This window comes from Petaurus breviceps, unplaced genomic scaffold, assembly GCF_028583685.1.
Source record: "Petaurus breviceps papuanus isolate PSGF00001 unplaced genomic scaffold, PetGlider_PUasm1.0 90407, whole genome shotgun sequence".
NCBI lineage: Eukaryota > Metazoa > Chordata > Mammalia > Diprotodontia > Petauridae > Petaurus > Petaurus breviceps.
Window position 1 is genome coordinate 1,929,878 of NW_027187241.1, and position 22,159 is coordinate 1,952,036.

The window sequence follows — 22,159 nt, forward strand, 5'->3', positions numbered from 1 at the left end:
AGGGGTGGAAAGATAATGTAAGAAGTGGGATTCTCATAGGGGTAAAGGCTCTTCTGACTAACTACTCTTCCTGGTTGCACAGAGCCCACAGACAAAAGGTGATCTGGAAGCAAGATGTACCAGTGGTGAGGAGAATTTCAAGGCCAGGTTGCGATTAACTTAATAATCACTCTGGAAGGCTTATCAGGCCTGGAGTAGAAAGGAAGAGGTTGGAAACTTATGTAGCCATGGGAGCCCAGAATCAGGAAGAGGTAAAATGGAGGAGTGTTGAGTGATAATGGCCTTATGATTGGCTCCCACGGGGAGGGTGGGTGTAATCATTCCACTCTGATTTTCCCTTGGGATCACTTAAAACATCCCCTACCCTTAAAGTTATGCCTGGTTTATTAGGAGCAACTACTTTGGAGACTACTGGACTTCTAATATCTCACGGATGCTATGCCAAGACTGGGACTGCCTATCAGTTATCTCTCCCTTTTCTACATGAGATGTCTTTCTTATACTACCCACCCACTCTGATCCACAAAAACAAACCAAAAAACCATTTCCTTGCCCTTAGCACATCTGGCATCTTTTTCCTGTTCCTTCACTGCTCAACTAAAGAAAATCATATTGATACTGACATTGTTTTTTTGCCCCTTTGTAATCTTGCTTCTCTTCCTCTTACTTTACTGAAACTCCTCTCTCCAGGGTCATCACTAAATTCATTGGCAAATTCAATGGCCTTCTTAGTTCCTGTGCTCCTTGACTTTCTGCAGCATTTGAAAGCTGACCATCCTCTCCTCTTTCAATATTTTATCCAATATTTCACTATCAGTGAGAAAGGGAACAAGCTCCTACTATGTGCTAAGCTCCTAAAACTCTTATCAAATGATTCATTTGATCTGGTGCTCCTTTGCCCTTATGAATGCTTCTCCAGGCTGGCTCTTCTTCCCCTCCTTTTCTCTCCACTAGACCTGCAAAACTTGGCAGCAGGTAGGGGCCAAAATTAAAATAAGCTAAATTTCTTTGAGCCACAGATAATGGATTGGTTGCCATATATCATGTGACAAATAGAGTGCTTCAAGTGGCAACCCTACTTTTTTCAGGCAGCCTGCAAGCCTTTGACAGGTCGCAGCCTGTGGGCTGTGCAAGCCTGCTTTATTTACATTATCCTTTTGATGATTTAATTCACTTCCATGACTTTGTCTTCTCCATTCAGCTGACTCACAAATCTCTATGTCCACTGCTAAACAGGTCTTTTTTTTCCCTGCTTAATAACTACCCAGAATTTATCCTCTCCCAAAACCTGTCTCCACACCCCATCACCCAGGTTCAACTCTTCCCCTTCCCTCACACTCCTCAAGTATGTGTCCATCCTGGTTTCCACTCCCAGTCACTATACCTTAGTAGTGTTGGCTTTCCTAAGGTTTTTCTAAGTGTAAATAACTATCCTTTGTGAATTTGTTTACTTCGTTTCTGCTTAAGAAAAATCACGAAAGTCCAGCAATAAACAGCTTTGGGAAGAGGGTCTAATGGGATTGAGATGGTACTCTTTGGCTCAGCTCAGAAATGTTTGATTCACCTAACATTAATAGTTTGAACTGTAGTAGGATAATAAATACCAACTTTGGTGACAGTTGGACTTAGTCAGAAAGAACTGGAATTCAAATCCTGCCTTGACACTTACTAGCTGTGTGACCTAGAGCAAATAACTTCACTGGTTTGTCCGAGTCCCATTTGTGAAATGAGAATATCATATTACAGAGTTGTTGAGGGTAGAACAAGTTATTTGTAAAATGTATAGCACAATGCCTGGCATATAGAAGGCATTATATAAATGCTATTATCTTTAAAAACAAAAAAAAGATTTCTTCAAATTGATTCCCACCCTGCCAAAATGTGATAGTTTGGGGCATAGCTGGCAGGGGCTTAAAGTAGTATGTTTAGCCAAATCTATAATGCAGTGAGATAATAAATACTCCACCACCTCCCCTCCAGTTCTGTGGCCATAAGAAGTAGAATTCTGTTCACCATTGCAAAACAGCAGTACCTAGAACTAACCTCTTTTATCCCATCAGAGAAATAATGCCTAAAAAATGAAGAAAGTCCCATGGACTAATTTTCATAGCTGGGTGGTTATCCCAAATAAACCCCATCATTAAAAATTCATAAAGAACACAGCACTAGTTTGCTTTTTTAATCTCTGCAAGATTTATTGTAGAGTAAATTTGCCTTAATATAGTACAGAACAGTTAAAGCTGATAAAATGCAACAGATAAACCTGTACGCTGTAGGTGGTTTCTATACCAAATCATACTGCTCATTCAATATTCAAATCCCTTAACAAAAAAGGTTTCTTCAAATAACCTTAGCATATAAAAAAAAATGGCTCTTAGGTATGTCAAAGCATTCAAAAATTACCAAATAAACTCATTTGTGGCCAATTACTATTACTACCTGATATATTTTAAACTTATGGCAGAAGTCAGTACCAGGTGCACTGGAAAAACATGGCCCTTGAAAGTTAAGCTTTTTGTACCAAAGCTAGGATGACTGGCAAAGAAATATCTTTATGAATTTGTGCCTTTTAGTGAAATAATATTCTAATACTACTATTTTAAAATTTGGAGAACATTATTAGTCTTTATTAAAAATTTAACTTCAAGTGATATGAAGCAAACCAAAAGTTAACAATGTAAATGTACTGTTGGTGTACAAATCACATTTTAGTTTGCTTTATAATCAACAAATTTAAATACCTTGCACCAGCCTGGCAAAATCTGCCTGGGGGATAGGGGGTGGGGTAGTATGGGGGTCAGGGAAGTCAGGGCAGAATTTAAAGACATGGAAGATGGAAAGGTTGCTTAGGCTGGGAAAATGACAATTTTGCAAAGCTGGTTTACATTTGTCTTTGTCCTCAATCCAAGCAATTCCTTAAAAAAAAAAAAAACATGCACTCATTTTTGGCATCTTCAAAGAATTTAACTTAATACTAAAATGTATATATTACTAAAAACAATTGCACAGTAGTGAGCAATATATTCCCGAATGCTTTTTCAACACTCATTAGTACTTATCTGATAACTTGCCTATAATGCTCTTATTGCATTAAGCTACAACACAACACAGTTGTCCAAAAGTAAAACTTGTGCCATTATATATTACTTGTTATGGACCCTTCAACACCTCCCAAAATTTAAGTTCTGTCCAACTGTTATGCCTATTTAATCTAATGAATTATGGTCCCTTGGCGATGACAATTTCATAGGGCATTTCTGAGTCTGCCACAGGTGACAGGTAGTTACCAAAGAAAAATTGAGGTCAACTCTAAAACATAACTACTTCCAAATTTATCTACTATGAAAAGGTAGGTTTTTTCAATGCCCCAAATGACAGTTAAGAAACTATTCAAATGTATGAAAGATTTCATGAGTGCATTCAACTTGACTACTTTTTATCACCTTCTAGCCACATCCAGATACTGACCCTGAACAAGGCCTAACAAGCTCTCTAGGCTTGAGATTTGCCCAAGCCAAATTTTAACAGTAGTGACCACAAATCAGAAGTCTAGTTAGAAACACATTTTTATTCTTAAATGTGCCAATAAAAAAAATCCCATTTTCAGATCATAAGATGTTAATACAACAACAAAAAAAATTTACACTACTCTACTGATGTAAATTTACAGAGCTCTTAAAATATCCAGATCCATTCTGATTATTAGATGGTTCAAATAGCCTTCTAGGTTACACTTACATTGAACAGACATCACAAAATCCCTTATAATAATGTAAACAAAATAACTTTCTTCCTAAAAGGTTAATTTTTTCAACTCAGTCCATTCTTTCAGGACTTGCACTCCTACGAGGACTTCCAGAAGGAGAACGGCTAAAATAAAGGAAAAGATTAATTACTGAACTTATAAAGACAAAAATCAAATACCCTCCTCCCAAACAGACTCTTCTTTCAACCTAAAAAACTAGCCCAAAAAAGTCTATTACCTCCTGTGCTATGTTCAAAAGTTACATATTTGTGGCTAAAAAATGAAAACTGAGAAATGTTAATATAAACTTAAAAAAAAATACTAAGTAGTAAGTACTAAGATTAGCAACTTAGCACTCACCTTGCCAAATTACTGTATTGGTTGCCAGGTTACCCCCAGTCTCACAAAAGATCTACATAAATTGTATTAGAAACTGGAGGCCAGAGTTCGGTCTATGAATGTATAATTCCTAATTTTTGTAAATTTAAATCAACTAAAAAGCAACTGCATTATTTTGCCCACTATTATAAGTTTTTTTCTTTCCTAATCAATCTTTCTTTTATATGGTTCTACTTACCAGATACTATAAAAGTATAATGGTAGTCAGAAGCTTGGCTCAGAAGTCTAAACTTACATACCTCATTTAAAATTACTTACATGTTTTATTCAAAACTTACCTATATGTACATCTCTTAAGTACTTAATGCAAGTAATGAATTCCCTGAAGTGGTCAAAAATCTGTACTTGAAATTATAATGATATAAAACGTGTTCACTGATTCCAGTCCAATAGAAACAAGCAGTGTGAATTCAAATAATGGGACCACTTCAGGGGATTCATTACTTGCACTAATAAAGACCTAGCTATAAATCATTTCAAATAGCATCTGTACTGTATCTAGGACCATGTATGCATATAGTAACAATTCACCAAAGAGCTCAAAGACTGCAGATAAGAGGGGGAAAAAAATGCTTGCAAAAAAATACTAAAACAAATCATATTATGGCAAAGGGCAAATAGTATCAGCCATTGCCTGAAAAAGTAAAATTCAACTTACCTTCTCTTTGGAGATGGTGATCTGGACTTTGATCGACTGTCAAAATATGAAAAATTTTATTTTAATTGAGACCCTTTTCTAATAGCATACCATAAAATGAACATCAAAACTGCAATCTATTGAAGGACATATACAAGACTCAGCAAAAGCCATACATTCAATAAATTAGGGCCCAGATATAATACTCAAGTTAACCCATGACTATAAATAAAATCTGAAATTCTAATCATCAAACTAATCATTAAAAGTGATAGCTAATGAGGTGGCTAGGTGGGCAGTGAATAGAGCACCGGCCCTGGAGTCAGGAGGACCCAAGTTCAAATCCGGCCTCAGATACTTAACACAAAAACTAGCCGTGTGACCCTGGGCAAGTCACTTAACCCCAATTGCTTCCAAAAAGAAAAAAAAGTAATAGCTAAGACTTTATTCTGTCAGTCTGTAACATTTTCAATTTATTTTTGCACTAAACAAAACTGCGGGTTATCTCCCCAACATGACAGTGTAGTTCAACCAGAACTTCTAAAGATGATTTAGAATATGGAATTCAAAATAATCTATTTGAATAAAATTTTGAGAAAAGGATTCAGATGCAAGAAACCATGAATCCTTCTTAAGTGGTGGCATACAAATTCTGTCAATATCCTTCATATCTGGAATAATTCCATCCAAGTAGCTGGTAATGTACCAAACTTCAGATTTTCCATTTAACTCCTGGGTCTGCCAAGTATGTCAAATTTCATGAATTTCATTCAAAGCACATTGAACTCTTTGAAGTCTGGAGCTATCAAAAACAAGATGTATTACTAATTTACCCTACCTGCTTCGTGGTCTTGAAAGAGACCTGGATCTGGATCTTGAGCGGGATGATCTTGGTGAAAAGGGAGAAAAAAGATGAAATAAGGTCAATAGTACTGTAAAATGAGCCTTTCCCTAATAACAATAGCACATATGCCTAATTTTAGTTTTTTAAAATCATAAACACACTTAACTTGAAGATGGCAGGAAAAAAAGTCTAAGATCTCCAACGAACAGATGATTCAAATCTAGGGATAACCTACATGGACAGTAGGTCTTAACACATATCCACAAGGTAAGTGCTCCCAACCAAGACCAGTTGTTTAAGACCTGATACAATGACAGTACCTAAACAAGGCACTACTGATAAAGCCATACAGGGAAAACCAGTGATTTCACACTTGGCTAAATGATCAGTTTATACACTACTATAGAATGAACATAATTATCAGAATTTTTTAAAGTTTGGCATCTAGATTAAGAATTCCTGCTCAAACCAGAAGCCCTCATTTCCCACAATCAGCTCAACAGTTTAAAAACAACAGATCAAGACTCATGTATGAATAAATTGGCCTAGTAGTAAGACACAGGAAATTGTTCCGAGTAAGCAAAGAACCCCCATATCATATCAACCTCCAAAGATTAGAATACCTATAAATATTTCTAGTTTTCTTTCTTATACTTTCAATGCCTATAAAACTGTCAACAATATTTTTGCTAAGATACACTAAACTAGGGAAAATGTACATCTTTGTACATCTTCCCAAACTGAGCTGGTCTTTCCAACAAAAATTTAGAGCTGAAAGGGGACTTAAAAAAAAAAGAGTAGGCAACTTTACAGATTAGCTTTGCCCAAGGTCATAAAATATTAATATTCAAAAGGTCACATGACTTAAAAACACACCACCATTCCAATATGCTGTCTACACTGCCTCCACAGATTACTCAGTCTATTCTTTCAAGGAGTGCTTCTTCAAAATTTCCACCATTGACTAGACTGTGTAACTTAAGCTTCAGCTCAAATCTGTTAACTATGCCCTTTTTTTCTTAGGGCAGCCAAGTGAAGAGTAAGCTGTGCAAAACAGCTAAGCCAAAGTGGTCCAGGGGCAGAAAAGTATATATGGTATGCCTCTTTGCTACAGGCATAATCCTAATGACCTTTTCAACCAAGGAGTATCCGTGGGGAGAGGAAAATTGAAATAAAGTATGAAACACAGCAGGAAAGTATGTTCATCATGGAAAATGACCATGAAACCCAGAAGACCTGCAGAATTTCATCATTTTGGAATTCTGTCAATGATATCACAAACATAGTTCTCATCCTTTATAAATCACTCTAAGTTTAGTATTGGGGGGAGGGAATCAGATTTTTCCAGTAAGGAACAAAGATGGCACCGAAAAAGAACACTAGATCTGGAATTGAAGAACCTGGAATCCCATTCTTGGCTCTGCTGCAGGGCCTGGATGATGCTTTAAGGTTTCCAGTACTCATTCTAAATTTATGATCCTACAACTAACTCCCTCTCCTCCCTATTTTTTAAAAATCAAGATCAAGCAAAATGGGACTATTTAAATCCCAAAAGAACAGTTTTTATCTTGTTAAACATAAGAAAATTCAACATACTGGAAATACCTCGATCTTTTTAAAGAACCAGATCGAGATCGGATCGAAGCAGACCTAGATCTACGAAGAGATGCAGATCTTGACCTTCGAGGAGATGCAGATCTTGACCTGCAAGAGGAAGAAATTTTCTTTTAAGTCAACCACTGCAAGAAATAAACACTTTATTTATAATGAAACATTTTTTGAAAAATAGAAACTAGAGCCTACCTCCTACCCCGGCTCCTGCTCCGTGAGCGAGAATATCGCCTTCCTCTGGACCTTGAGTGAGACCGAGACCGTGACCTATTTTCAAGTTAGAGAAAACAAGTGTTAGATTTTAAAATTCCATTTTTTACTAACGTTTGTGTACCTCTGCTGAAATCAAATTTCAGACAACTATTTAAAACAGTGTCTGTCAGTTGGAAATAAACTCAGGGCCTATTAATTGTCGAGTATTTTTTTTTACTACCTAGAAAAGATTTGTTAAAAGCTGAATTACATTTTAGAATTACATAATATAAAACACTATAATGTGTATTTAAAATAAACCTTGCAAGTTTGCAGGTCGACCCTCTTTGGCCCAAGGTCTAGCAGATCTAGACGATCTAGAAGTATCTATAGCCGATCGCTGCATCTAGAAGTTTTCTTCAATCTAACGACGATCAAACTGACAGCCAAATGAGCCAGGTGAGGCTTGATTGACGCAAGAAGATTTTTCTAGGTGGGAATGTGGTCAATCTGGTGTTCCTCTTTCTAAACCGGAGGGGGGCCCCAATTGAAAGCCAAATTTACTGTTACGGCGATCACCGTCTCAAATTTTCTGCCCTTTAAAGAATAAAGTGAAGCTAGGTGTAGATGGCTCGAGGGGATCTGGCCTCTTATGCTGATCACCTCAAGGTCTAGGAGGATCTTAATTGTCGGATTTGCAAGGCGCCTCAGCATGATATCTTAAGGCTCGTGACATTCTGAATCAAGGCGACTGACTCAAACGAAGAAACCTGAAAGGTTTTGACCAGGTTGATTATTAATATATTAACATTTTTAAAATTAAACACAAACTGTAAAATACACCTGACAATTAACACATAAAAAGTTTATAGAAAAAAATAGTATTTTTCTTCTTTGCTAACAAAAGAATTACAAGATTAACCGTTATATACCAACCGCTCCTTTTTTTCCAAATAAATACCTGCTTCTCCTTCTTCGGCTGTAGCGATGACAATCATAAGCATAATGACCTTTCTCCCCACACTCATAACATCTATCATTAGGATCAAATGGGCGCCGTGCAGGTGGTCTGTCATATCTAGATCTTCTGGGCATTCCTGTTGATAATTCAACTCTCACCCGAGAGCCACAAATCACCCTGCAAAAATTGGATAAATGTGTATTATATTAAGAACAAACGAGAATATCCTGACACATTCGTCGTCCAGACTAACATGATGACTCTGAGACACAAAGTTTTACACATACTTTCCATCTAGTCCTCGAACTGCATCTTCTGCATCTCTTGGATCTTCAAATTCTACAAAAGCAAATCCTGGAGGATTTCTGGCAATCCATACAGTTCTTAAGGGGCCATAGTAACTAAAAGCTCTTTCTAATTCTCCTTTGCCAGCACCAGTTCCCAGGTTGCCAACATAGACTTTGGTCTCTGTTAGAAGGAAACAGAAGATTCCACATTAGGAGTAGAAGACCTCAATCCAATTTAAAATTGAGCCACAACAAGGTGGCAAACACCGATAAGCATGGTTCCAAATGACAAAACAGATCTTGAGTTTTTTAAGGTGTTTGTAAAAGCATTTTAACTTTTTTAAACCTTACTACTTCATGTGTGTCAACATTTTCTTTTGTCCTTTCCGGAAACTCAATTAGCGTGGTGATCACTTCCCGGGAACCACTCTTGCCGCCGAGCTCCCGCACAAAGGTAGGGAGGAGCCCCCAGCTCCCAAAGCTCCACCCACCTTCGGCCCAGAGGAGCGGAACTGTAGCTTTAAGCCACCCTCGGGGGCAAGGGCCAGGGGCGGCGGCAGGACCCAGCCCTCTCCCCGCCCAGCCTGAGACCGGGAGCCACCTCTCTGCCCAGCGCCCGCCTGCCACAAACAAGCTGTGGGGGGAGGAGGCCTCGGGCCCGGATCGCAGGGGACTTCCCTAACTCCCACACCACAATTTCTGGCAGAGGCTGCAGCTGCTACTGCTGCGGCTCAAAGTACACCGCACGCTCGCCGCGTTCCCTCCCCATGGGCCCTAGCTGGGTCTGGCGTGCGGGGGGCAGCAAGCAGGGCAGTTCAGGAAGAAGTTAAGGCCCCGGGACCTGCGCCACGGCGAGGGGCAACGTGCGCAAAATGGCAGCCACCTTCTCCCGCCGCCAACGGCGCGAAAGGGGGGGAGCGGCTAGGAAAAGGCCAGGGAGGTTGCGGCGGCCGGCCAGCCCCATCATCGCGGAACGCGGGAACACCTCGAACCCTTCCCTCCGAGATCTTCCCACATGTAGAGAACCGCGCTGTAATGTTTTCCTTCGACGGCTCCCCTCCTCCGTGCCCCCCTTCCCCCCACCCCCCACTATGGCTCCGTGTGGCGCCAAGACGAGGTCCGCCATTACGCACGAGGAACAACCGTCTCCCAACAGCCCCCGGCCTGAGCCCGCTTCGGGTCCCAATGGCTGGCCCATGATCCTTCCCTCGTTTTCCTCTCCGGCCTCCTACCTCCTCCGTACCGCCCGTAACGCGACATGGTATCCGGCCTTCGTGCTCGCTGCACTTCGCAATGACCAGGTCTGGATCGAGGCGCTGCCTACCTCTACTCGGCGGTTCCAGCAACTCCCGGGTCGACTGTGCCTTGGGTTGAATTTATATACCAGGGCCCCTCCTCCTTGACCGTACGCATGCGTCATTTCGTCATCACGCGCCACACAAAGGCGCGAGGCGGAAATGGTAGCGAAGCGATACGGAAGGAGCTCGAACTCCGTGGGGGCTGGGATCCCGGCGGCCGAGGGGTTCGTTGTCATGGGAACAGTGGGCTCACCCGCGCTCGCCCCGCCTCCAGCCTGAGCTTTCCTCGCCCTTTCCTGCCCAACTTTCCTCCCGCCTTCCTCCTTTCCCCTCCCCTTCCTTTCCCTTCCCTTCTGTCCCCTCCCTTCCCTTCTGTCCCCTCCCTTCCCTTCTGTCCCCTCCCTTCCCTCCTCCCCCCCAGGTCGGGACCCTTGGGCTGTGGTCATGTGTCTGATGCTGCTGGAACTAACCCGACACGAGACCGTAAAACGCAGCTGCTGAGACTCCTTCCACCGCTGTGCTAGGATAGGCCCGATGCCGGCCTCCGAAGAGGTCAACGACCAATCGATGAGTTGGGAGCCTGACGCAGGGTGAGGAGGAGACCGGCCCCCACCCACCCCACCCCCCCCCGCCCGCGTCCCCGCAGCCCGGAGGAGGGAGCCCGGAGTGGGAGCAGTGACCCCCAGCCCCTTCGTTCTGCAGGGACGGCTGAAAGTCGGAGCTGGGGGCCTGCCCAGGGCCTTGAGCCTGAGTCTGAGCCAGAACCTCCCCTCCGCCAGCCTTTGCTGAAAGACCTCCAGCAAGGAGAGGGGCACCCGCTACCTCCAGAGGCAGCCCCGGGTGTCGGACTTAGGTGCATGCTAAATCCCTTCCACATTTCGGAGTCTGCGTTTCTATTTTTGTCCTGCCTTGTTAGGGAGCTTCTCTTTACCTTGGCCCCTCCACCCATTCACCGCCCCCTTCCTTCCCTCCTAACATAAGCGTCTGCATCCTCTCCACATTGCTCCTGCTTCTCTCTGAACTTACCTCTCTGCAAACTCCGCTGCCCTGCACCTGTTTCTTCCCTCCAGTGTGCCGGTTTGCGATTGCCTCCCCCCCTTCCCCCCGCCACGGCACCCGTGTCTGCCCTCTGCGGCCAGCGTGGGTCTGGGCTCTGAGGCTGCAATGGGGTTCCTTCTGAGGCCGAGCTTCTTAACCACCCCCCGTCTCCCTCCCCACCCCGCACCCGGGCCCGGACCCCTTCCTCTCGGAGTAATGTTTGAGAATGTATGCAATAAAATGCGTAGAACACAGAGGACGCCGATTACATAGAAATAAAGATGTAATTTTTTCTCCATCCAAGTTCACAGACCTCCTGAACCACCGGTCCAAGGCTTTTTTTTCACCAAGCTAAACTATCCCCGCGTCTTGAACGGTTTTCTCGAATGGCTTGGTCCCTAGACTCTTCCCCCGACTCAGGGCGGGGGAGGGGAATCACTAGATACCTAAAGTGTGGTGCACAGAATTAAGTCAAGTGCAAAACATCACCATGTGTAGTACTGTGGATCTGATTTGGGGAAGGGGGAGGGGCATATGCAAACATTACTAAACCTCGGATAATCAGTCCTTGCATCTGTGAAGACTGACCATATACACATGAAAAAATCACTAAGCAGCGCGTTAACAGAGCAGCAATTAAAGTGCAGATTTGATTCCTCCTCACACATGTAGCAGGCAAGACACCCCTTCTCCCACATTAAAAAAGCCTCACAACAGCTGGAATTGTTCCACAGGGTAGAAAGAATAAGACTTTATTAAGTCAGTTATCTTACTTGCCTGGTATGACCTCTCAGGTGTGTATGGGGATAGGTTCTGAGGGATTTAGAATGCAGGCAAGAGGCTAAACTTCTAGATAGTTCAAAGCATCGTTTATTTAACTCAAAAGTTATCAAGGAGTGAAAGTCTCATGATCTGAGCCTCTTGGTAAAATTTAGAAACATAGATTGTGCTTGTTTTCATGTAAACTTGAGTTTGTTTTTCTGTTTACCTACTTAATGAAGTTTTTGGTAAGGATTAATCTAATATTTGTATAATGTTTCTTATATTCTCTTGGAAAGAAGAATTGTAAATACAATGAAGCCTTATTAATTTGGACAAAGTAAGAGGTGGCCAAAGGCCTTTATACCTCTTTGATAAGAAAGATTACTAAAAATGAATATTGTAGGGTGGAAAGGTATATATATTTTTTTTCTTTTTGCATTTTAGTTTCACTTTTAAGTTTTCATTTTAAGTGTGAAAACAAAAGTCAAATAGAAACTTTAGACAAAGATTTTTTTTAATATAAGGAGAAATGGTAGTATACGTCAACATATATGTTTTTGTATAATGTATATAGATCATTTATCCAAGATCTGTAACAGAATCTTGTTTTCAGGTGGAAAGCCTGGAAATGAATGTTTTCAACTTGGAGTTCTCACCTGGAAGATACATTTAAACATTTGATTAACAAATTTAGAATTTTAATTTGGAAGGAAAGTAACACTTCATTCATTCACTAAACAGAGTCAGCAAATATATTTAATTTAAAGTATTTTAATCATTTTAACTCAATTCCAAGAGTAGAGAGTAGAGAACATTAAATTTAGATGGAGTCAGAGAACCCAGGTTCCAATCCCAGGGTGATATTCATAGCAGGAGTCCTCAGATCTTGCTTCACATCTCTCCACTAGTTTTTCTTAATTGTAAACTGACTAGAACTTGGAACTTGTACTAGAAGTAAATTATTTGTAATTACTTTTCTTCATAAGAAGTGGCCTGAACTTTAAAAAAAGGACAAGAAATTTAAAAATCCAATATATAATAAAATGCACCCAAGAAAAGTAAATCATATGCATAGTAATTAGAGCCAAAAGAACCTAAAACCCATTATTTACCCAATTGCTGTGTCCATAGAATGGGAAGAAAGGAGTTGAGGTGAGAAAACTGCCATTTTTAGTTCTAGAGTTAAATCTTTATTATAATGTCACTATTTTGAAGTGAATAAGAAACTTGTTTTGCATTAAAAATTTTTGCTTATGAACCCCCTCATTTAATAATTATATACTGATATTTTCCAATTAATGCTACTAATATTTAAAACACACTACGGTTCTCCTCTATGATTCAGAAATTCTGACAACTTCATACAAAAATGTTTCTCAACACAACCAAAAATATTCCAGGTTCAAGTTTCCAGTACAGCTATAGAGTGTTACTACTTTTATACATCACCTTCATGCTATTTTTTCTTAATCACTTTCCTAGATGAGAAAGAACTAGGTCATTCTTTTGACTTGCAATATAAATACAGTTGGTTTCACATTTGGTGTCTGTTGTAATATGCTTTTTTGACCACAAGACCTTTTAGGATTATGCTAATATACAAATACCCTTAAAGGTCAAAGCATTCATTTGGATAGATTCTGAGCTAAGATTAAAACATGGTGTTAAGGGGGGTTATATTTCTTACATAGGCCAATTAGGCTCCAACAGAGAAAAATTTTCATGACCATAGACAGACACCAAATCTCCCTATCTCACAGATGCCTATAAATGTGTTTGCTTGCTTTTTTTTTTTTAATGAGTAATTGAGTAAGAATATATGGGTGACTCAGTATACTGAGCAATCCTTATTGGAAAATATATCAAACTTTGATATCTCAATAAAAAATGGGTATTATCTACATAGAGTGAATCAGAATTCATTTGGACCCCAGCATTTACAAAAATGTAACCATTTTTGTTTTATTATACTGTAGTGGCCTTTGTTCCACTTCATTTCAATTCACATACTAGTTATGAAGTGCTTACTATATACTGGTGGAAAGAACACTGAATCTGAGGTCAAAAGCATAGATTCAAATGTTGACTATGCTACTTAATTAACTGCCTATAGGACTTTTGACAAATTATTTAGTCTCTTTGGGCTTCAGTTTCCTCATCTGTAAAATGTGGAATTTAGATTACATGACTTCCTTTCCAGCACTGAATCCATAGGACTCTGAGCTTTTTACTGGGTAGATGTAGGGAAAGGGTCAGGTGTATGAGTTCAAATCAAAATAGACGTATATGTTGAAGATTTTTCTAGCTTGCCTGCCTAAAGAAAAAGGCAAATTTCCCCAGGCTAGGATTTGAATTGGCAACCTGATTATATGTTTTTATATATACATGTTGATCTCTGTGGTTCTTTTCAGCTCTAAAATTCCATAATTCCAAGTTTTTTCATTAATTGATATTATCTTTGCCAATGGAGACTATCTTCAATTAATACTCTTAGGTGCTTTGATTGATAATAGATAGGTGGGGGCGGCTAGCTGATTCAGTGTATAGAGCACCAGCCCTGGAATCAGGAGGATCTAAGTTCAAATCTGTCCTCAGACACTTAACACTTTCTAGTCGTGTGACCTCGGGCAAGTCACTTAACTACAATTGCCCTGCCTTCTCCCCTCCAAAAAGCAAAAAATAAAAAATAAATTAAAAAAAATAATACATAGGCAAAACTATTTTTAAAAATGTGTAATATTTCATTCACTGGGAATGAAAGTCATTGAAATTATATAGTCTTCTAAAAATATTTGTCATTTGATTATTTTGCTCCCCTAATAAAAAGTTTTATTGTTTTAGAAAGGAATTCAAGCATCAGCAAGTACATTTTTATTGTAGATAAAACTGAGGTACCTTAGATCAGTTACCTAGATTATGACTACATTTAGTCTTTAAGTAAATTAAATATTACAAAGGATAATATACATAGCAACACTATGTGCATGTTAAATCTTATCTTGCAGTGTGTAGTAATGTGTGTAGTAATGAAGCCCTGTTCATATATAACCTTTCATCCCTGGAGACAAAGTAAAATATGCACAAGGTAATATACCTCTTGTCTATTATGTTTTTTCTGTACTCCAAAAATCTTGTCTCATATCAGATTTGATATTTGATTACTCTTATGTGGTAATTACTGAAACTGGGAAGCTTAACTTTCCTTAATTTAGGACAAATCAGGGTACCTTGGCCTGTGCTTTGTCAGATTTCTTAGAGGAGAGGAGGAGGCTAAAAAAGTTAGCCTCATCTGCTAAAATGCAATTAGATTTTGCCTATAAAACTCCTCCCCCTCTAGCACAAAACCAAGAGGACACTCATCTTTTTATGATTCCTAGAGCAATTTCGTTCATTTGTTAAAGGGTTTATTAAGTGCCTACTACATCAGAAGCCCTTAATCAGTGCTTACTGATTGATTGTGCCGAGTCTGGTGATACAAAAACAAAAAACAGTTTCTATTCCAAGGAGTTTACATTTTCTTGAGGGAGAGACCAAGTAAATAGCTAAGTAAATACGAGACACTTTGAGGAAGGGAAGAAAGAACTGAGGGAGCAGGACAGACTTCACAGCAAAAGAGGGATTACAGAGGTGAAAGGGAAGCAGGTGTACTCCAGGCATCAAGGTTAGACTGTATGAAGATAGTTTGCTGTTGTTGCTGACTTAGAGAAAATTGAATTGTGGACTTTCTCCCATCCATACCCTTCACTATTTTCTCACATAAGTTAAGTTAGGTTAAAATGAACATCAGAGTCAGACACAAAAGGAAAAAGGAAGCTCAAAAGAGGAGCGTGCCCTAAGTCTCTAGTACTTACTTGACTTCAATGATGATTGAGGGTCAGGTTTGTTTCTAGACTGATTATAAGTATACATCTCTTCCTCTCCCAAAAACTCTGTCCCAATTACTGCCATTTGCACTGCCCAGTAGGAAAGAGCTTCTCAGTTCGTATAGGGCAGTTGCCCTATACTTATCAATCATTTATATCATCACCCTTGAGATTTGAGGAAGAATCCCTCCACTAACCTTTTGTGCATTTCTCATGCAAAGACTTACTGATACAGCTGGACTTTTAGATGATCTTCAATGCCCCTTCCGATTCTATATTTATGGTCCTATGATCCTAAGGAATAGAAATCAACCTCTTCTCCCAGCTTACCTATTTTGTTCATGGTACCACTATTTTTCAACAAGTTTGACATTTTCCACTTAAATTTATTCACCTTTTCCTTTAAAATGCTAGGACTTTAACTGAGACCCTCCTTACCTCTTACCTAAGCCATTACAATATCTTCCTTCCTGATCTGTATTCATTCGAGTTGATCTTCTCTCCAATCCATCCTTCATGTAGCCATCAAAATAATTTTCTTAATGATGTGTCTCTGTCATTTCTCTGTTGATGAACCTTTGGTGACTCCCTAACCTCTGGCATAGAATACAAACTTTTTGCTGTGAAATTTAAGGTGATCTACAATTTAGCTTTCCATTCTGATTTCAAATTACTCCCGTTTGTGCATTTTATGTCCCAACCTAACTACTGTTCCTGAACTCAGTATGCTACTTCCACTTTCTCCACAGTGTGTAAACCCTTCTTTTACCTACCTGTACAAATCTTCCTCTTCCATCAAGGCTCAGTTTAGATACCTCTTTTGTGAAGATTTCCCTGATCTCCCTGATGGGAGAGATTTTTCTTTGTGCTGTCATACTTATCAGTCAGAATATGCCTTGCTCCCCAATAGCACTTCTGAGATGTCTTTTTACCTCCTTCATTCATCCACCTTTCCTCCTCTGAAGTCCTTTCAGTCAGTTTTCCAACCAATTCTAATTATGATGGTTATGATAATATAAAACACTCCCCAACTCATTCTCCCTCCTTTCTCAAGGAGTTCAGTACCTACCTGGCTCTCCATCTCTTCCCCAACTTCTTTTTACTAGAAGATTTTGATATCTCCATAGATGCTTCCTTAAACACTAACATCCCAATTCTTCAGCCTCCTTAAATCTCATGACCTGCTCTTTTATTCCACCTCAGCCACACTTAGGTCACAAACTAGACCTCGGAGTATTCCACTTATTTAAGTAGAAATCCTGACAGTCCTCTATTTAGCCATAACCTCCTATCATTCCACCTCATCTCTCCTAAACTTGACTAGGTTTTTTTTAAAAACTTAATTCTATTTTTTCTTTTTTTTTAAATCAAATGTTTAAAAAATATATTATTATTATTATTTTACATGCGTCTGGGAAACAAGACACACAAGCACTGGGGCATAGAGATCCATCTTGCCCTACTAGAAAATTGGAGGGGAGATGGGGAATGATATAGTAGAGAGCAGATTGGAGCAGAGGGTATACAGTGGGACCGCCGCTTTGGGGTGGTGGGTAGGGGAAATCTATTTTTTTCAATAAACAAAAATTCGCATTCTTTATCTCTCCAAACCTCAGGGAGAAAAACACACAAAACCAACTTTTGTAACAAATATGCATAGTCAAGCAAAATAAGATTGCAACAAATACATAGAGTTAAAAACAAAGTACATAATGAGAATTGGAGGAAGGAGAAATTACTTTCATTGAATGGATTAAGAAAAACATTTTAACTGGGACCTTGTAAATGGAAAGATTTCAACAGGTTAAGATGTGTAGAAGAAATGCATTCCAATAGGCACAGAAGCAATAATGTCCAGGGAATAAAATAAAGATGTAGATATAATAAAATAATATTTTATTATTTTATATTTATTATTATATAAAATATATAATAAAATAATATAAAGAAATAAATAAAATAAAAATGTAGAATTCATAACCTTTTCGTTAATAATTTTCATTATCATCTCTATTTAATGACTCCTAAATGTCTATACTACAGCCCTGACGTCTCTCTAGAGTTCCAGTCCCTTTTTTCCAATTATCCACTGAATATTTACACCTGAATGTCCTACTGTCACTTCAAACTCAGAATGTCCAAAATTCAGTTTGCCTTCCCACAAAAACTTGTGCCTCCTAAATTCCCCTTTTTTTTTTAGCACCGTTGTTGTCCCAGTCACCCATGTTTAAAATATTTTCTTTATCTTTGACTCATCCCTCTTCCATTTCCCCCATGATCATTTCAACTTAATTCAACAAAGCAACTTGCACTACTTTGTGTAAGATACTGTACAAATTAATCAGTTGCCAAGACCTAGCAATTGTGCTTCCACATTGTCTCATATCTGATCTTTCTGAATTTCTTTCCGATTTTGTTGCTACCATCCTAGTTCAGTCTTGTTACCTCTCACTTGTACTATTATAAGAGCTTCCTAACTGTATTTCTTGCCTCCTGTGCCTTTCCCTCTACAATCTATCTACAGCATTGTTTCCAAAAGACCATAGGCAGGTTCTGACAGGTTGTAACAAGGGTGAGTATCGCTCCAGTGCTGGCTAAATAAAGAGAGACTCATCATCATTGTATGATGGATTCTTTGGTGATGACAACCCACAAAACAAAGAAAAATACAAAATGGCCCCCAATCCTATTGATTATTTAGGGATAGTATCAAAATGGTGGAAATGGGGACTAAGGGTGCAAAGAACCACAGTTTTTATGCTGTCTTTTATGCTAGACACAGAATCTTCGATCTAGAACTGTATGAGGTCTTAAAGGCTTCCAGTCTGGCCTTCTCATTATAGAAGAACTGAGGCCCAGGAATGTTAAGTAAAGTGTCAAAAGTCATGCAGATTGTATGCAGACCCAGTATTTGAATACAGGACCTCAGACTCCAAATTTATTGTTCTTTCTGATACATAATGATGATGATAAAGATGGAAAAGGGGTTTTCTATATAGGAATGCCTTCCAATTGGTTGGTCAAACCACAGGGAATATTGTGAATCTGAGAAGGGCTGTGTAAACCTTGTGAGAAATCTAGGGAGTCAACCAGAATGTTAGATTACTACCCCACAGACAACTTTAGATAATTTCTCCTGAGGTAAACTTTTGCCAGTGCTTTATGTGTTTATCTATTTGTAGCTTACTTGAGTCCTTTGAGCACTTTATATATTTTCTGTATTTGTTTATAGGTTCTTATGAGTCCTTTGCATCTTCACTTTCTGTAGAATAATAAAGGCTATCCTGTATTTAATATGCTTTTATTACCTTGAGTATATTTATGGATACTGAGGACCCCTTTGTACCCATATCTGTGTAAATCAAGATGCAAACTATATTTGGAAATTTCTCAGAATAAACTCTGGGTAAGGGCATAACAGGCCAAAAAAGAATTTTGATGCCCCTTGGATTAGACCCAGTCTTTGTGATCACAGGATCTTAGAGAAAAGGCTTACATATATATTGATATTCTTGATATAAATGAAACCAGAATTCATAAGGAAGTTGCTGCTAAATGGAACGATTACTCACAAGTTCTTTTTAGAGGAGCAAATAAAAGAATTGGTTTTCTATGCAACATAAATAAGGTAGTAAGAAGTACCATGGAATGTTTGGGCATTTCTTGCACTACTCATGATAAATGTAAAGAAAAGACTACAAAAAGGATGACTGTACCTTATATGCCAACATCTGTTGCAGAGGATGAAGAGGTAGAGATAATCTAAGTATTTGACAAGATCCTCCAAACCAAGTCAACATGTATGTTGACACTCAGCAATTTCAATATAACTGTATGCATGTGAAGATGGTGAAAAACATGTTGAAAAATATGATTCCATCAATCAATAAAGGAAAGTAGTAAAAATAGTAAAGTAGTAAAAAATAGTAAAGAATTAAATAGAAGGAACCAAAGGTTTTAGACCTATTTAAAAATATTATTCCTATATATCATGAACACTTTTTAAAAAATGAGTCAGAATGTACTTAACATGGCAATTGCTAAACAACATGACAAAAAAAATAAACTTTCAGTTAGTGTTTAGAGGTAATATTGCACAGTGGATAGAGTGCTACATGTGCTGTCAGGATACCTGAGTTCAGATCTTGCCTTAGACTTTTTTTTTTGGAGAAGAGAAAGCAAAGCAATTGGGGTTAAGTGACTTGCCCAAGTCACACAGATAGTACGGTCAAGCATCTGAGGCTTGATTTGAACTCAGGTTCTCCTGACTCTAGGGCTGGTGCTCTATTCAATTGCATTAGACATTTAATAGAATGGACAAATTTAATTTCTTATGTCCTTCATTTGTGAAATAGGATTAATAATACTTTTACTGTCTATCTCACAGAATTCTTTTGTTTTTTGTCTTTTTGGAGGAGGGGGAAGGCAGAGCAGTTGGGGTTCAATGATTTGCCCAAGGTTACACAGCTAGTAAGTGTTAAGTTTTTGAGGCTGGATTTGAACACAGATCCTCCTCACTCCAGGGCTGGTGCTCTATTCACTGTGCCACCAAGCTACCCCATGACAGAATTCTTTTGAGGAAGGCACTTTGCAAATCTTTGTGTTTTATTAATGTGAATGTTTATTGATGTACAGATTATCTCAGAATCAGATATACTGTCAGACCTTTAACTAGCAAAAGTCAGAATTAATACCACATTAGAAAAAAAGATAAAGATGAGAAGACGTTGCATATAATTACGATAACACTCACTTGGCTTATGCAAACAGCCTATTAATACTATAATTGGGAAAAGACATCAAATCTGATTATCCCCATTTCCTATAGAAATATACCAATACAAAGCAATTGCAAATATGGCGGGTGGTATGGAGAAGACTGATTAAGGGATTTTTTAGGATGTGTGAAGAAATTTCTTACTCAATCTGGTGGATTTATAGGAAGGCTAGCCATTAGATAGCTAAAGAATCAACCACACCACTTGTGACCTTAAAAAGCTTTAAGGAGTCCATCATGCATGGCCATCCAGGAGAGAACCAACTATGGGTGGAAAAACCCATTTCTTGAGGGGAATCATTCTTTGTCTTTTCCTTAGCTTTTTCAGATTTTAGTTGACAAGAGGAAATGTCTCCCTCAGATTCTCCCATCCACAAAGGCACTGGGCAGCAGGAGCAGCTCAGAAGAGAATAGGCTCAGAGTTTAGATGCGTATTTGAGTTGAGCTACAAACTAGGCCTAGGGAGCCCAGAAGAGCAACATGCCTAACAGGAATGCTGTACCTCGGGGGAACAGCTTAAGGATACCACAGGAAGATGAGCAGAAGGATACCACAAGAAGAGAAAAGACACCAGGGGTCTACAGTTCTGGAGATGTGAGTTGCCTTGACCACATGTTCCTCATGTGTGTGCCTCTGCCAGTATAGTCTGTGTATGTTTCTACTATTCCCACTAATGCTGTATGTATTTGTGGGAGAGGATAGCCCAGGTTTATGCAGGGGGTGTTTTTGTTACAACTGCTAATGCTCTTTCAGTAAATGCCTTTGCTTTGAGCTAATTGTTTACTGGCTATCAAAGTGCATGTATGACGGGTCTCGTGAATTTACAAGTAATGGGGACCCATACCACACCTTAAAACTGGAGTATTTGTCCCTTAGGAGACACAACATGTGAATGAAAATTGGGATAGTCTTAGAGGAAGTCGTTCAGTCATTTTTCAGTGGTGTCCAACTCCCCCGACCCCATCTGATGTTCTTGGCAAATATACTAGTGGTTTGCCATTTCCTTCTCCAGCTCATTTTATAGATGAGGAAACTATGGCAAACAGGATTAAGTGATTTGCCCAGGATCACATAACTGGTCAGAATCTCAGGCTGGATTTGAATTCAGGAAGATAAGCCTCCCCCCTCCCCCAGGGGATGAGCTGTCCCCCCAGAAAACGTGCTGTGCCACAATGAGGAGTCCAAAAGAGCCCAGAAACTACCTCAGTCAGTAAACCTCTCTGGATGGATATCCTCGCCAAACAGACAGAATGGCATCCTTGGACAATGCTAGTTCAGAATTTAAATTCTTGTGTGAAACATTGAAGAAGAGGATAGTGAAACATTATGAGTAGTTCATGATGCAGCAAAGAGAAATGAAAGAAAAAGAATACAAGATGAAAAAATGTATAGAAGGCTTTGCATGAAACAGAACTAAACCAGATCATACCAAGAGCACACATGGCTGAAATTGCAGTGTTTCTATTAAAACTTCATCATCAAATTATTGATAATCCATCCTTCAAAAGTAGGAGTTACCAATATGGAGAAATCTGATTCTCACTAACAGGAAGGAACTGGTTCTTGAGTTTAGAATTTGTGATGAGAGGAAAAGAAAGCATTCACTGTAGATTTTGGAAACCAGATTTGAAAGGGGTCAGAGAGAGAAAAGATAGGATTTCCAGGACTAAAATTCTTTAGGACAAGTAATCTCAGGGAGGGATAATTAGTTCACAAGAATGAAATTCTGAAAACAGAGAAATTAT

General features: G+C 39.2%; 2 protein-coding genes across 4 annotated transcripts in view; one reads left to right on the forward strand and one right to left on the reverse strand.

Annotated features, from left to right (window-relative positions):
• Positions 1-2,169: 2,169 nt before the first annotated feature.
• SRSF7 (serine and arginine rich splicing factor 7) lies at positions 2,170-10,066 on the reverse strand. Of its 3 annotated transcripts, XR_011172495.1 has the most exons (9): positions 9,909-10,066; positions 8,677-8,857; positions 8,390-8,566; positions 7,429-7,503; positions 7,222-7,329; positions 5,620-5,670; positions 4,803-4,838; positions 3,444-3,870; positions 2,170-2,741 (listed from the first exon to the last, which is right to left on the reverse strand). XR_011172495.1 is itself a non-coding variant. In XM_069108605.1 (8 exons), exons 1-8 carry the CDS (start codon positions 9,934-9,936, stop codon positions 3,816-3,818), a joined length of 702 nt encoding a protein of 233 aa, XP_068964706.1. In that variant the 5' UTR covers positions 9,937-10,066; the 3' UTR covers positions 2,170-3,815. The 3 variants fall into 3 exon arrangements, 2 of the variants coding, with proteins under 2 accessions (XP_068964706.1, XP_068964705.1); XM_069108605.1 differs by having other exon boundaries at positions 2,170-3,870; positions 7,231-7,329; XM_069108604.1 differs by having other exon boundaries at positions 2,170-3,870.
• A 131-nt stretch (positions 10,067-10,197) lies between these two features.
• Positions 10,198-22,159, forward strand: part of LOC138177418 (tetratricopeptide repeat protein 39B-like) — a 28,998-nt gene continuing 17,036 nt past the window's right edge. The window contains exon 1 of the mRNA XM_069108602.1: positions 10,198-10,564. The gene's annotated coding sequence lies outside the window, so the exon portion shown is untranslated. The remainder of the gene's footprint in view (positions 10,565-22,159) is intronic.

Excerpts from the sequence above, each read along its gene's own strand:
- SRSF7 (XM_069108604.1), bottom strand. The coding sequence starts at position 9,936 with ATGTCGCGTTACGGGCGGTACGGAGGAG. Across the intron at positions 7,504-8,389 it reads AGCCGAAGAAGGAGAAGCAG|GTCACGGTCTCGGTCTCACT; the intron begins GTATTTATTTGG and ends ACTTGAAAATAG. Across the intron at positions 5,671-7,221 it reads AAAAGATCGAGGTATTTCCA|ATCATCCCGCTCAAGATCCA; the intron begins GTATGTTGAATT and ends CTTTTCACCAAG.